The 15,117-nt window shown below is 49.4% G+C and overlaps 2 protein-coding genes across 2 annotated transcripts in view; one reads left to right on the top strand and one right to left on the bottom strand.

Moving 5' to 3' along the window:
* The window catches only part of Foxc1 (forkhead box C1), a 3,403-nt gene extending 1,146 nt beyond the window's left edge, over positions 1 to 2,257 (top strand). The window contains exon 1 of the mRNA XM_029565163.1: positions 1 to 2,257. This exon is cut by the window's left edge and continues 1,146 nt beyond it. Coding sequence (XP_029421023.1) covers positions 1 to 498 — 498 coding nt within the window. The 3' untranslated portion in view covers positions 499 to 2,257.
* Positions 2,258 to 11,467: 9,210 nt separating this feature from the next.
* Positions 11,468 to 15,117, bottom strand: part of Gmds (GDP-mannose 4,6-dehydratase) — a 710,626-nt gene continuing 706,976 nt past the window's right edge. Inside the window, exons 10-11 of the mRNA XM_008836670.2 lie at positions 11,962 to 12,030; positions 11,468 to 11,806 (exon numbers count right to left, since the gene is read on the bottom strand). Of these exons, the coding sequence (XP_008834892.1) occupies positions 11,744 to 11,806; positions 11,962 to 12,030 (132 nt within the window). The 3' untranslated portion in view covers positions 11,468 to 11,743. The remainder of the gene's footprint in view (positions 11,807 to 11,961; positions 12,031 to 15,117) is intronic.

The raw sequence follows: 15,117 nt of genomic DNA, 5'->3' as shown, positions 1-15,117 counted from the left end.
GGCGCCGGGGGCTCGGGCGGCGCGGGCACCTACCACTGCAACCTGCAGGCCATGAGTCTGTACGCGGCGGGCGAGCGCGGCGGCCACTTGCAGGGCCCACCCGGGGGCGCGGGCGGCTCGGCGGTGGACGATGCCCTGCCCGACTACTCGCTGCCCCCGGTCACCAGCAGCAGCTCCTCTTCCCTGAGTCACGGCGGGGGCGGCCAGGAGGCCAGCCATCACCCTGCTGCCCACCAGGGCCGGCTCACCTCGTGGTACCTGAACCAGGCAGGTGGAGACCTGGGCCATTTGGCGAGCGCCGCGGCGGCGGCAGCGGCCGCCGGCTACCCCGGCCAGCAGCAGAACTTCCACTCGGTGCGAGAGATGTTCGAGTCGCAGCGGATCGGCTTGAACAACTCCCCGGTGAATGGGAACAGTAGCTGTCAGATGGCTTTTCCTGCCAGCCAGTCTCTGTACCGCACGTCCGGGGCTTTCGTCTATGACTGCAGCAAATTCTGATCCGACCCGCGATCCCGGCACCCACAGAGCGGAACTGAACACAACCCCTGGGCAGGAATAGTGAAAAGAACCCAGCAATGCAAAATCGAAACTAAAAACATCCGATTTTTTAAAACTTGAGAAAATTCACCACACCAGCGAGCAGAATCTCTCCCGAAATTCAGTTCACCAGCACCAGCTCAAAGAAAAGCTATTTCCTTAAAAGATTAATGCTGAACGCCCTCCACTTTGCCTTATCTAAGTAAACAAAACCGTAAACTATTTTGTACAGAGACAGCAAAACCATGGTTTTATTAAAGGACAGTGTTACTCCAGATAACACGTAAGTTTCTTCTGGCTTTCCGGGACTCGCTTTTTTCTCCTTCCTCTTGCCCCCTGTCTCTACCTTGCCTTTCACCTGTAAGATAGTGTTTTAGCCTACGTTGAAAGAAGGGGGGAATTCCCCGTTTATGAAAATCGCTTTCTTTTTATTCATGGACTTGTTTTTAAATGTAAATTGCAATATAGTAATTTATTTTTAATTTGTAGTTGGATGTTATGGACCAAACACCAGAAAGTGTTCCAAAAGCTGACGTTAAATTGCCTGAAACTTTAAATCGTGCCTTTTGTCTCATTATAAAAAAGGGAAACTGTATTCATCTTATCCTATCATACTTTTCTTTTTGTTGGACATATCCATTGTTTGTTTATTAATAAATTGCCATTCAGTTGGAAAGAGACCTATATGTCTGGATATTTTAATACAACTTTAATATAAAAAAAAGATTTCAGAGCGGAAATTCTGGGAGTTCCCTGTTCTCTGCCAAGTCTCTGAAATGTGGAGAAACCTTCGAATTCATGTCAAATTTTGCTAAAAGTTTTTTGTTTAGTGGATTTTTTTTTCATGCAGCATTTTCTGCAAAATGCACTATGTAGTCAACTTGCTTTGTGGCTAGTAAAAAGTTAATTTCCTAAACAGATCTGAGTTGGCATATAAACAAATACTTTTTCTCAGTAATGACAGAACATGATTTGGCAATTTTGAAGCCCATGAATCAGCAGCAGGATTATTGCCATAGTACCTGTGTGCAGAGATGCAAATGGACCTCAAGACACCCACAGAAGGCTATTGGCTCTCACATCCCATGTAAATTTCAAATAGTATTATACATACCTGTGAGCCAGATGTTGAATAGATTTTTTTCTACTAATTTCAGCCCTTTATAAGAGGAAAATAAACTGGTTTATAAATGTATGTATATAAAACTCATCCACATTTGCAATTCTTCATGGATTACACAGGATTGATTTTTTTTAAAAAAAACTATAAATATATTGTGGGTTGGAAATGGATATTTAATCTTGGGGAAACTTTTAGAAGATATGTTTGTAGAACAATTTTTTTTTTTAAAGATTTACCGCAATAACCAAAAGGAAGAAAAGTCAGATCATTAGTCGAGGGTGGTTTCTTTTCAAACTCATTTTTCTTGTTAATTTACAGTTAAACCTAGGGGGCAATATGGATTGGCCCTCCCCCCCTTTTGTAAATAACCCAGGAAATGTAATAAATTCATTATCTTAGGGTGATCTGCCCTGTCAATCAGACTTGGGGAGATGGCGGTTTGATTACAGACATTCAGGCCTTCAGTTTGTTTTCGAGATGAAGCAGGTTCCTATCTGCCGCTCCTATCTAGAGGCAACACTTAAGCAGTAATTGCTGTTGCTTGTTGTCAAAATTTGATCATTGTTAAAGGATTGCTGCAAATAAATACACTCTAATTTCAGTCAAAAACTGCCTTACGTGGCCTCTGATTCGCTCGTTCCCTCCCCCAGAGCCGTAACCTAATAGCCAGGGAAGATCGCAGTGGCCCTGGTGTGGCGTCTCCTCGGGTCAGGCCGGCGGGGGCTGGCCTCACTGCGGCTTTTAAGTTTTCGCGTAGCTGTCTCAGCCCTGGGTCCCATGGCTGCGCTGGCCTGCTCGGGTTACCCCTTTCTGGGGACGGGGTGGGAAGGGGAGAAGGCAAAGAGTCTACTGACCCAACCCGAGGAGCTGGAGCTCTGCTTCACTCTGGGGAGAGTGGAGCTGGGATTTGCGCTCATAGAGTGGTGGCTGGAATTAGGGTGTGTAGGCCTGCTGGAGAACTGAGCAGGTGACCGAAGGAGCTGTCCCCTCCGACGGGTTGACCGAGGCCGGGCAGGGGGAGGCAGGACAGTCCTTGATGTGTCTGTTTCCGCTGCTTGGAGAAGCGGTGGCGAGTGGAGACCCGCGACCCGCCGCCGGCTTTGCAGCTGGGTCGCCTCCAGGCGGCCGGGCCCTTCCGAGTGGCGTCTGGCCCCGACGCCGGCCTCCAGGACGCCGCTCCGGGCCGGGAAGGCTCTCAGCTAATGAGCTGTAATTACCCGCTGCGGCGGCCGGCTTCTGTTTGCGTTTGCAGCGGCTTCCTCCTCCCCCGCTTCACCGCCCCGCCGCCGCCCTCCGGTTCCCGCTCGCGTCTCCAGAGCCTCCTCCCGAAATAAGTTGTTTGGGGGGAAAAATCGAATCAAAGGAGACTTCTGTTCTCTTGTGCTGGGTTGGTCACCGGTGGAGTCGGGGTGGCCGGAAGCCCGCGCTGAGGGACGGTGGCGGGGGACCCATGTCGCCGTGGCGGGAGGAGCGCCTCGAGGGGCCAGAGGAGCGCCCGCTGCCTTACTGGCCCCGCGGCGGTGCCCAGCGCGCGCGGCCTGGGTGCTCCCATTTCCTCCTCGCTCGCTGCCTTTGTTTTGGAGACACACGTGTGTTTAGGAGCCCTGCCGGGGTGGAAAGGTCACAGGCACTTCATTGCTCACGGGTGACAGCGCGTCCCGCAGCCTGGCAAGCGCTCGGAGCCGAGCCGCGCTTGTGCCCCAAAGGCCCCCAGCGGCCCGCGCTCGACCTGCCTGGCCCTGCGGGGCCCCAGCCGGCGCGCCCCCCCCCCCCCCCGCAGACTGCGTCCCTGCACGGTGTGCGAGCCTGGTTGACTGCTTGCTTGGCAGTGGCAGTGCTAGGAGGTCCTCGACGTGCCCGCCCGCGATTCTCCGCATTCGCGGAGCCTCGGCATTGCCGCCGGGAAGACGTCGAAGTCATAGCTAGCCCCGGGGGCCTAGGCCCAGGCGACCCTGGGGAACCCGGCGGTGCGGGGCCGGCTCCCAGCGGGGGACCCTTCCCCAGACCTCTGCCAGGCGGAGTGGCCCGTGGGTGCCCCTTGCTCTTCCTCTTCTGGGCTGGCGGCTGGAGGAGCAGGTTGCCAGTGTGGGCCTGTGGCTTTTGCGGCTCTAGAGCAGCCAGCCCCTCGCCCAGCTCCTGGAAGTGTTTCCACACTGTTCTGAGAGCCTCCTCTTTTTACCCTCTTTTGTTTGAAGGTTTGAAAAATTAAGAATGAAAGATGTATGTGTCTAGGAAGGTGTTTGTATTATACATAGTTATTTCTGCAAGAGTTGCCTACATAGGAGTTCCGAGTTATGTGGAAGGAGAGGTCTGCTCATTGTGCTTTTTTTAAAACCACACAAAGAGAATGTTTTCCACTATCTATACATTTGCTTTCCAATCCTTATTTAAGAGGGAAAAACGGATTTCTGCCAGTCTTATTTAATCTGAAATTACTTATTTCTTAGTGATTTGCATGGTTTCATTTCCATTTTTTCTGTAAACTCCTGTAAGAAAAACTTGATATGTTAACTTATAACCAGCACATTTGGAAATCAGCATCTGGTGGGCAAGGAGGACAGGGTGTAGAGTCTTGATAATTTTGTAAATTACCTCTGTAGAGTGTTAGGATAGTATTTTGTCCTATAAGGAATAGAACACATTTATTTTCTTAACAATTCATACCACAAGTGTGTAAATGTCAGCATGGTATGTGCCATATAAAATCGTGCATTTGGCATGTTACATGTGTGGCAGGAACATGTGTTGTTTTCCAGGGTTATGTAGTTAGCAGACCTTTTCCAACAGGCTGCATGCAAACAAGCATGCATTTTACAATTTATCATTCCACGCAATTTGTGTCATTAATAATAGATGCTTGAGGAATAAGGCTCAGTTGTACTGGTCCTCTGTAAGCTCTTGACTGTTTCCTTCCAGGTCAGAAACAAGAGTGCCTTACAGCCCTTTTGGGCTTCCCTTAAGGTTGATAAGTGAAGAAAGAACATAGCACCTTTTCTCTCTCACCCTGGTCACAAGGGTGTGGGGAGCCTCTTTTTTTAAAAGGTAAGGGGCCATTTGTTTTGTTCTTCGTGGTGTAAAACCCTTCATTCCCTGAACTCTGTTGGTTTAAGCCACCTGGCCAGAGAGCCTAAGGAGGGCCAAAATACAATGTTAGTAGGCCTCAGGCACCCACATCATGAACTCTGAGACTTTCAGTGGTACATGAGCAAGGCTAGTTAGAGAAACAGGTTCCCTTTCCTCTCTCCGCATACCCCCACATCTAGGATCTTCCATAGAAGAGCCAAATTTGCTTTTGAGTCACCATTCTTGAGAGCCCCCTACCATGGGATATTGCCTGGTGTTACAGGGCCTTCGTTTTTGACTCCTGACTACTTATTTCATGACTGGTTCATGAAGCCATTAGCCTTTCCCACCGGGTCATAAACAAATATCCTGTTAGAGGTAAGATTGATGGTAGCTAAGTGATAAAGCTGGCCAGACAGGTCAGAATATGATGTGGGAGCTGTCGGTGAGATTGGGGCTTGGGGAAGCTGGGACCAAGGGATGCCAGAGGCCTCATCTCACCACTTGATGGCCAGGGCCAGGGAAGAGGGGCCTAGAAGCGAAGGAGAGCTTCCACAAGTGAAATCTAATGTATCAGAGAGTGAACACTTGAAAGGAAACTCACAGAGATTTGCTAGGGGGCCCAGGTGGCAGCTTCAGAAAGCCTACTTCCCAGGAATCTCCTATCTGGGTTGATAACAGCCCAAAGCTTCCCATGTACACAGAAAGGCTCCCTATGCTAGTCAGGCTCTGTCTTCACAGCTGGAACTTGTCTGGGCTGAATCCCCCACCCTCTTTATTTCAGCGCCTTCTTTTCCACACAACCGTTAGATTCTGTGTCTTAGGTCACTAGCCTGCTGTCTCTTTGGCAGTTTCTTCCAGCCTTCTCTTTCCCCATGGATGATCTTTGAGGCCCCCAAGGATTTCTGGATGGGATGTCCTCACTCCCAGTCTGTACCACCCCTGGTGGCCCCATTGCCCACCTACCACTAAGCCTTCTGAGGATGGGCTGGATGTGCCCCTAGTTATTGCCTATGTCTAGAATAGAGCTGAGGCCACAGTAGAGCAGGATGGACAGGTTCTGGGTCCAAGATGGGTTGGGAAAAGAACAATACCCAATTAAATGAATTCCAGCTACAAAACCCATTCAAGAGAATGAAAGCCATCCCACTAGCATTCTCAACATGATTAGGAGTGGAAAATTGAGCAAAATGTACCATGTCCATCTTATTGGAAACCAAAATAAGGCACATAGAGCATACGGCTCAGCTTAAAGCTTTGTTGCCTTCTTTCCCATCTTACCTTGCCTCTGAAGAAACTCTGTTTTATATTAGTTTTTTGTTGTTTACTTGATTTTTTCCCTCACTGGTTTTAAATTTGTAGCATATTGAGCGTATTATAGGCAAGGCAGTAGGATCTGGAATTGCCTTCCATATACATGAGGGTCTGAGCTGCTCCTTGGAGGAGAGGTCTGTCTGCCATGATTTGACATCTGGCCTGCCATTGCTTCCAGCTCAGAATCTCTGGGCCCGGGTTTGAGAGTGCCCTGAAAAGCCTTAGGGGCCCTTCTACAGGCCCTTTGTCCTCAAGATGGCCACTTCCTGTCTTCTCCCAAGGGACACCTTCTTGTCCAGAGTTGTCCACTGGGATGTCATATCTGCTGATGGTCTGGTTGTGCCTTATTCAGACTAGGCTTTCCATTCTCTTTCTCCAGCTGTCCTGCAGGTGGCTCCTGGGAAGGGAACGATGCAGGCTGATCCTTTGCCCCTCAGTCAACATAACTTGGCCTACTTGGGTGGGCATGGAAGAACAGTTTGTGAGCCCAGAATCAGCAGTGGGAGGGTGGCCAGGGCTGGGCAGTTGAGACCTCTCACTTGACCTGGGTGGTGGAAGGACCCTAAGCAGGCTACAGAGGTACAAGAGGCTGAAGGGGCTCTGTTCAAGGAATTTGAGTTTGGGAAATGAAGGGGTTTAGAGGGCTTTGGGAATGACTCGCATCAACAAATGGGATGGAAAGGAAGGAAAGAGGGAGAGGGAGAAGAAAGAGATGAGACCCCTTCCATTTTCTACTCTGGGAAAAAGCAGGGAAACCGGCACTTTTAGTGCCCTTAACTCTAAAGGCCTCCTTTGGTAGCAGAGAAACAAAAACGCTGTCCTGAATGAGCAAAAACAAACAAACAAACAAACAAAACAAAACAAAACCCCAACTCAGCGCCGGGACCGAAGCGGCGGAGAGGGCCTTGTCAGGCCTTTCCCGGGAGGCCGAGGGCCGCAGCCGGCCCCTAAGTCAGGTCAAATCTGCAGCCCTGGGTTCACGCTCAGGCTTGACGAGGCGGTGGAGCCTTTCCAGAGCGGCGGCCCACTGCACAGCAGCGGCGGTGAGCTAGAGCTTCCTCCCGATCCCAAGGATGAGTTTATTACCTCTACCTACGAAAGACAGGCTAGTCGCATGGGGAGGAGTGTGCGCCGCGGCCAGCGCCTCCGCCCTGCGTGTCCTGGGGAGCCCTGGTGAAGTCCCAACGCTATTCCTGCAAAGGGCAGGCTGGGTGCTAGACTTTTCCAGAAAGAGCTCTGGAGCCCTGGGTAGATAAAGCCTCATGTCCGCACCCGCTCAGCTCAGCGTCCAGACTACCCGGGAGGTGGAGGGAAGTGATTTACAGCAAGTGCGTTTGGTGACAGTGGGAGAATGTTTTCGGCGTTTGTCCGCTGGTTTCAGGGTAGGCCTTCCGCGCCGTCTGGGATCGCGACCTGGTCCCCAGACCACGGCCTCCCTCCCTCCTCGGTGCAGTCCCGCTCCCCAAGCAGCGTTGCCGACGGGATAAAGTGGCACAACAGGAAAGCCTGAAGGCCCTTCCCAGTCAGCTTCCTCGCCATAAAAAGCCAGACTCCAGCCGAGGTCCTGACCCCTTCCAAATATACATTCCCTCGCCCGCGGCCAGCCACTCCAGACGGCCTCGGGCTGCGCTGATTCCTCTCAGGCCAGCCTGGGCCCAGGGCCGCCTTTGGAGCAGCGGGGGTCGGTGGAGCCCCGGTTTCAGTGGAGTTCCCAGGCCTCCCGGCTTTTGTACCCTTGGTCTGGAAGTCGTGGTGCACCCCGTGTCTAGGGCACACTGTGCATTTTGTCAGGGCCAAGGGTTTGAAAGGTTTCTTTTCTTTTGAAGGACAATGCTTCTTCACCACTTCACCGCTGCGGGGCACCAGGGCTGCAAGCTTGAGGCTGTGGGGCCCGTGGATACATGCACTCCCAAGAACATTCTCAAAGGTCTCACCCCTTCTCTCAAGGCCAAAGCTAGAAAACCCAGAGACTAGGAGCCTCCTCCTCAGCTTCTGAGGTGAGCAGAGTCCGACCAGTCTAGGCCTTGGCATCAGAGGTTGGAGCGCTACACAATAGGGAACCTTTGGTGCACACTGGGGTCTGGTGCACCCTGGTAACTTGCATTCTAGCAGGCATCTTGACCCGGGGAATTCGGAAATCAGAAGGGCAGCTGAGACTGTATGGGTTGGCTGTGTATGACCCTTGACCCTGGAAGATGGGCTGGATTAGGGATTAGCAGAATGAACTGGGGTCAGGCCATGATTGTCAAGTCAGTTCAGTGCAGACTCTGTGGCAAAGGAGAGGGCTCCAGTGAGGGTGGGGTGATACCTTGGGAAGGTCTTGAGCTAGTAGAGCTTGGCCTGGGAGGGTAGGCAGGGTAGGATGCACAGCCTCCCATGCTAAGGACAGTGAAAGATGTGGGGTCCAGTTCTCCATGTGTGCTCCATGCAGCCCTAATGGCTGTGTAGGAGGCCTAGGGGAGCACAAGGCCTCAGGGCACAGGACAGTCTGACCACCTCCAACTCCCAGAATAGGCTTAGTCTCCGCAAGTATTCCTTCCAAGAAGACTATGGACCCCAAGATGACCGGGTTGTGAAGGGTGGCCCAATTTCCAGAACTGGGGGGTGACTCAAGTGTTACAGCTGCTTGTGAAAGTTCTCAGCACCCCCACCCCAATTTTTGGAGAGGTATGGAAGTCAGGTTGGGACATGTTGATTTCTTTGTAAGACAAGCACACAGGGACACACAAATTTGGTGTTAAACTTGGGTGGAAGTTTTCCCCACCCATGCCATCAGCTGAACAGCTAAGGCTATGGTGCAGATCCTGGAAAATACATAAGGAGTGAACTTAAGATTCATTGGAATACAGCTTTAAACAGACTGCTGGGTTATAATTCCCAAATTCAAAGAAGGTACCTGAGTGCTTTGAGATTTTTCTTTTTTCTTTCTCTTTTATGTAGTTAGACCTAGATCTAAATGATATGATTTAAAAACATTTTTTGTTAGATATGAACCCAAGGCTTCCTGCCTACCAGACGAGCTCTCTACACTGAGATACATCCCCAGTTCCCTGGTTATTATTTGAGAGTCACGCTGTACTAAGCTAGCTGGGCACTGGTTGTTATTTGAAAATGAAATTTTTAAGTGTTGCTTTCTGCTTCCAGCTTGAAGAACATTGAGGAGATCACACTCACTTGTAGCCTATCATCTGACAGGCTGCCAAGGAGTTCAGTGATTGGTTTTGTAAAGGTGATTAAAGGGGACTAAAAGGGAGCCCAAAGCACAGATGACTAGCCCCCTCATCTGGCACATGTTGAAGACCCTCAGTTCAGCTTCAATCTGGACCATTTTCTGTTGAAACGCTGTTTCCCAATGTACTGGAGCCCTTCCCTTCAGATTGGCAGCCTGCACCCTACACAGTTACAGAGAACTGAAGACAAAGAGCAGCAGACACAGAACAGCTAATAGCAAGTCTGAAAGACAGAATAGTTAGTGGGTGTCCCAAGTATCCAAGTGCTTGACCTACCTCTAGTAAATAAATATTGGTTTGCCTCCTCAACCATAATTTGAGAGTGCTGACAACTTACCTTTCTTAGTTTTTTTTTTTTTAAATAAAGTTGGGAAATGTGCTATAATACTTAAAATGTATATTCATTGTTTGCAGAACGGGGAAAAAAAAGGAAGTTTGAGGGATACACAAAAATTGATGAAATCAGATTGAGATTTAAGATAGAAGAAACCCTTTAATTAGGACTTGAAGAAGGGTACGAGGATTTCTCCCAGAGCAGAAAGTTAAATTCTGAAGCACATCTGCTGTTTTTTTCCTTTTAAACACATACTATCGGGGAAGTCAGAGGACCCCTCCAACTGTGATTGAGGGGGGTGGGAATAGTGACAAGGTAAAAATACTTTTCCCTTTAGAAACTGATGGTTTTGTTCCCTTGGCTTCCTCAAGTCACACTGAACCCCTGCCCAGGATTTCTCCTGGTCCTCCCCAAGGAGCTCATTATGGCTTTCAGCTAAAAAGCCACAAAACATTGAATTAAACAGCCACTGCAGGCCTGCAGGCCTCTGGAATGACTTCTGGGTGTTAAATGAGGGACTTAGGTGGTCAGAGGAGAGAGAGGGTCTGTCCATCAGGCTCAAGGCTAAGGAGCATGTGATTGTGAGATTTGAGAATGTGACAGTATTTGGGACAGTGGGTTTCCAAGTATTTGTGAGTGTGTTGAAAGTGAGATGGCATGTTTGTGAGTACGTTTGTATATGTGAGTGGATGTGTGCTTGAGTTTGTAGGTAACAGTGTATACCCATGTGTGAGTGCATATGCATATGCCCACCAGCCTGCCCAGTCTTCAGGGCCCCATCTCCCAGGGACCATCTGTTTCCAATTAGCAGCATCCCACTGGGGAGCAGAGACAGCAGGTTCCTCTTGGGGAAGCTTCTGAGAACTGGGTGGGCCAGCATGGCCAACCCAGTTTTGCTTCGTGGGGGCTGAGGCCGCCCTGGCCAGCATGTTCTCACAACATAGGGAGCCCCACAAAGAGCCCTCTCTGCACCAGCCCTGGAGCCCTAGTCCTCCCCCAGATCATAAACCTGCCCGTGAAGACATTCAGAAATACTTCACCCGCACTCTCATGCATGTGCAAAGACTGGAATGCCATTCGCTGCAGTTTTATTTTATTTTGCTTTGGAAGGGGAGTGAGGGGGAGAAGAGTCCTGACCTCATTTGTTCTAGGCTAAAAGACTATTTGATGCAAGAGTGTGTACCTGCAAGCAGACCTTGCTTGCTCTCTGGAGTGTTCTGTACATTTAGGTGTGACCCTACCTACACAGCAACAGCTCAGGGGTACAGGCCTGTGGTTATAACTCTGCACCTAAATGGTGCACTCACACTCTTGGGATCTAATGCTGGGTCTTAAGCCTCCTTACCATATCTTCCAATTAAATCGGTACAATGTCTGGTATATTAGGCACTGGATATAAATTGGTTAAATGAATGAATCAAAATTCAGTTTAAAAAGTGATCTAGTATTTATGAGAAGCAATAATAAAAATAAGTATTGTGTGAAAGATTCTGACCCTAAGTGGAGGGTTAGGCTAGGAGACCTCTGGGTAGCCCAGAGGCTTTGACATAGACATTTACTTACCACAAGTTTTTTCTTCTAACTCCTCAGCTCACCAGCCTTCTCCTGAGGGGGTGGGTGCAGGGGTTCTAACTAGTCAGCAAAGACTAGAATTATGAATACCTCAGTTCAGGAAGGGATAGATAAGTCAGAGGAAGAGACTTACCAGGATGCTCTGCAGAGGGCAGCTCAGGGTAGGGGGTTTCCCAAAAGGAACTAAGGCCTATTTTATCCCCAGCTGTGGATTTGGGTGAATTGTTTGACAGCCCATAAGCAGCCTTTATATTATAACTTGGATAAAATATTGACAGTAACTCTTAATGCTAGTTCATAGAAAGATCATTTAATAAGAAAAGAGAAAAACAATCTGAAGGCCCCCAAATTTGTCTAGTGACATAATTTCGAGTAAAATGACTATGTGATTAAAACACCTTGATTTCCCCAAATCATTCAGTCAAGAGGCTTCAATACGGCTGCGGTTTGTCTCATCCTGGCTGCTACAAACCTCAACTCTAGCGGCTGGGATGACACTCAAGGGCGCAGGGTCGCAAGAGTCGCTGGATTTTGGGTCGTGGGCTCAGAACTGGCAAGGCGCTTTGTCGCTCAGGCGTTGGGGTTGGTCCTCATGAGCTCCACATCGGCCTGCACCATCTCCCTCACCAGCTCCTGCGACCCAAGACCAGGGTGGGTGGTGAGGGCGGAGTTTGTGCCACCTTCTCAGTAACACCTTCCCAAGGCCCGCGAGGCCTCCTGCCCCCTCACCCACCCGCAGGGGCCCGCAGCTTGCAGCCGTAGGACCCGCGCGTAGAGACATAACTTACGTCAAAGGCGACCCGGGGCTTCCAGTTCAGTTTCTGCCGTGCTTTGGAGCAGTCTCCCTGCAGAAAGTCCTGTGGAGAGAGAGAGAGCTGATGAAGTGCGTGGGGGTGGCCCGCTGAACGCCCCACTTCCCATCAGTCTCTGGGCACGGTCAGCTAGGCAGTCGCTGTAAATCTCAAGAAGGTCGCGCCAAAGAATCCACTGTTAAAGCCCGCGAGCACCCTGACGGTGAGCAATCTCCGCGTCTCACCCATCGCCCCGGCCCTTCATATCTCAGCGATTCTGAGGGCTTTTAAAAAAGAATTTAAATTGTTAGGGCATTACTAGGAGAACTGTTTTGAATTACTACACTTCTCCACATGGCTGAGGGTAGACCATGCCCCCAAGCCGAACACTCGGACCTCGGCTGCTGGGCGCTTGTTTCGGGTCCCCGGGGCCGTGGGTCTCCCCACCTATGCCTTCACCCTCAAGTCCCCTTTTCCCGGTCTTCTGTCTACCCTATCCCTTACCCTGGGTCTCCAGCCCTCGAGTCCCCCACTCTGGCAGGTCTTCCTCTGGGAAGTTCCGGCTCTCGGGACGGCCCGCGCCGCGGAGGGTGCAGGCAGCCGGGCACTGTTCCGCCAGGGAAGGGGGCCCGGGAGCTGAGCCACAGCGGCTCGGCTGCTCTATGGAGAAGACGGTTCAGACCGTCAGCAGCGCACCCACACGCTCATAAACCGAAACTGACGTTGTACTCTTCTTTAAAAGGCTATGGTATACTGTCTGTGGTCTGTTCTGTTCTACTCTACCCTTCTCCTTATTCCTTAGAAAATGAGGATTTTCTTTCACTACCCAATAACGTGGTGCTATTCACAATTTGAAAGCGCAAGGCATTTGAGCCCCTGCGCCTTCGCCAGCCCCTAAACTCCTCCAGGGTTGACTTTCAGAGGAACTTGCAGCTCCATACAAGAGACCGGGCCCAGAGCACTAGAACCTCAAAGCCCTGTACAGCGCCTTATCAACGTCTGAATGAAGGCTTTGCTCTCCAGATCTGACAACTGGGCTCTGATTTTATTGAGAGGAACCCCTAATATACCAGGCCTTGGGAAAGGTCTAGCAAGAGAAATTCATATTCATTCATTTAAGGTTCCTAGGAAGGAAGACTTGATTTAAAAAATGCTAGAGAAGAAACGAATCCCATTCGGTTTCTTTATTGCAGGTCTCAAGACTGTGATGGGAATTTCAAGATGAACTAAAGAGCAAAGAAAGGAAGGAAAGGAGGGAGGAAAGGAAAAAAAAAAAGCGGAGACCAGCTACATCATATTCATATGCATAGTGCAGATACTAAGACTCAAAATAACCAGCAATGTGAGGCAGGAGGAAAAAAGTGACCTTTAAAGTGACAATTACTCCAGTAAGATACTGTTTTAAATGCACACTGTTAAAGACCAACTGAATGCAGCTGCACCAAGTACCAGCCGCAGAAAACCAAGCTGCTCTGGAAGCCTCTCCTGCTTATTTGCTTCGGGCTTCCCTGAACATGACAGGCAAGGGCATTTCGATCTGCATTCCAGATGGGCAGGCCAGGGGCTGGGCAGGACCTGCTTGTCCTGCTCACTTGGTGAGCACCTGGGCCTTCCAGGAAGAGGTGGGATCCCACTTCCCTGCCTGAATCTTCCCCCTAGCAGAAGACATTCAGGGATTCTCATTCTCAACCATCCATCATTGCTTTTTAGGCTTGAGTAAATCATCTCCCAAAGGCTTTGCATTTCACAATATGCTGAAGTACCTACTTCCTCCCCAGAGTGTTAACCAGCATAAAGCAAGTGATTTCTGCTAGCCTAAAAGCCCATTTACAGACTCTACAGGAAAAGTAGGATACAAGAATTAGTAATTAGCATTTTAACACAGTGCTACCTGGAGCTGCCAATGTAAATGGAAAAACAAACCAAGTAATTTATTTCTCTTTACTTTCCCTAAATAAGCTTGTATATATTTCTACAATGCTTCTCTCTAGTGCAAACTTCACACAAAAATACACCTTTTTTTTTTTTTCCCCAGAAGAAGCCGTGCAGTATGGAGCCATGAAGCCATGTTGGCCGGCTCCTCCATCAGTCCTACTGTAGCTACATGGAGAGCATGGTTACTGTTGAATCACACACCACTGGCTGTAAATCAACCAGCACAGCATGGATGCAATTCATGGCTGTGAACACACAGCTTAAAAAAACCCTAAAACCCAGTTTGGCTTCAAATGATCTCAGTAGGCTTGGGAAAGGGAGCTTTGTATTGTAATTATGTTTCCTGTATTTTCCTACAAGTAGCTCATAATATAAAAACAACCAGGGAACTACAATTAAGGAAAAAGAAAAATGGCTTTCAAAAGCTTAGCAACAAACACCACTACCATACACTGTAAAAATATTTCATTGAAACCAGAGACAGGCCCAGTTAAACTTCCCAATTTAGTTGTGAGCCTAGCTCTTAGGCTACAGCCTAGCAGCTTCTTTTAACCTTCTGCCAAAGCTATGTCTCCCTGAAATTTAATTAGACCAAGAGACCTTGGGAAGGAAGAGGATGAGGTCCCCTCAGAACAAAACAGTGGCTCTGCTTGCCAGCTGCCACTGAGCCAACAAGTGGGTCAGTCAAGATGTTTCTGTCAAATCAAAATTTTTTCCAACTAGGCAAGTGTTCTAAGCACTGAGTTATCTACTCCTCTAACTCCCAGGCCCCCTCATACACATCAACTTGTAAGAGAACCAGAATAATCCAGCTTGTTTTGCACTTCACTGTCCAAAGAAACTTAACTTTCTACCCTGGTATCATTTATAGGAAGGATCTAGTCAGTGGTTCATTGGCAAGGTTCTTGGCACAGTTACTCTTCAGGGGTGGTATGGGAGGACCTGCCTGTGAAGGGCACACAGAGCTGGACAGGAGGGCAGACAGGAAATGCTCCTTTAAACACCACTTCCTCTGACCTGCGGAAAAGTCAGGGTTGGAAGCTGGGCTCCTGCTAGGCTCCTGCGAGGATGTGAGGCGTTGCAGTGCTCACACAGGATCTTGGGGAGCAAGGCCACAATATACATTCCCTTTATATTTCAGTCTTTCAGTACATCTGAACTTCCACAAACCTCCTTCAATAGAGCCATCAGCTCCAGAGGACAAGTGAGCAGAGCTGG

Source organism: Nannospalax galili, unplaced genomic scaffold, assembly GCF_000622305.1.
Source record: "Nannospalax galili isolate Female #2095 unplaced genomic scaffold, S.galili_v1.0 scaffold737, whole genome shotgun sequence".
Classification (NCBI taxonomy): Eukaryota; Metazoa; Chordata; class Mammalia; order Rodentia; family Spalacidae; genus Nannospalax; species Nannospalax galili.
The sequence above is the reverse complement of the archived record's forward strand: the minus strand, read 5'-3'. Positions and strand labels throughout refer to the sequence as shown.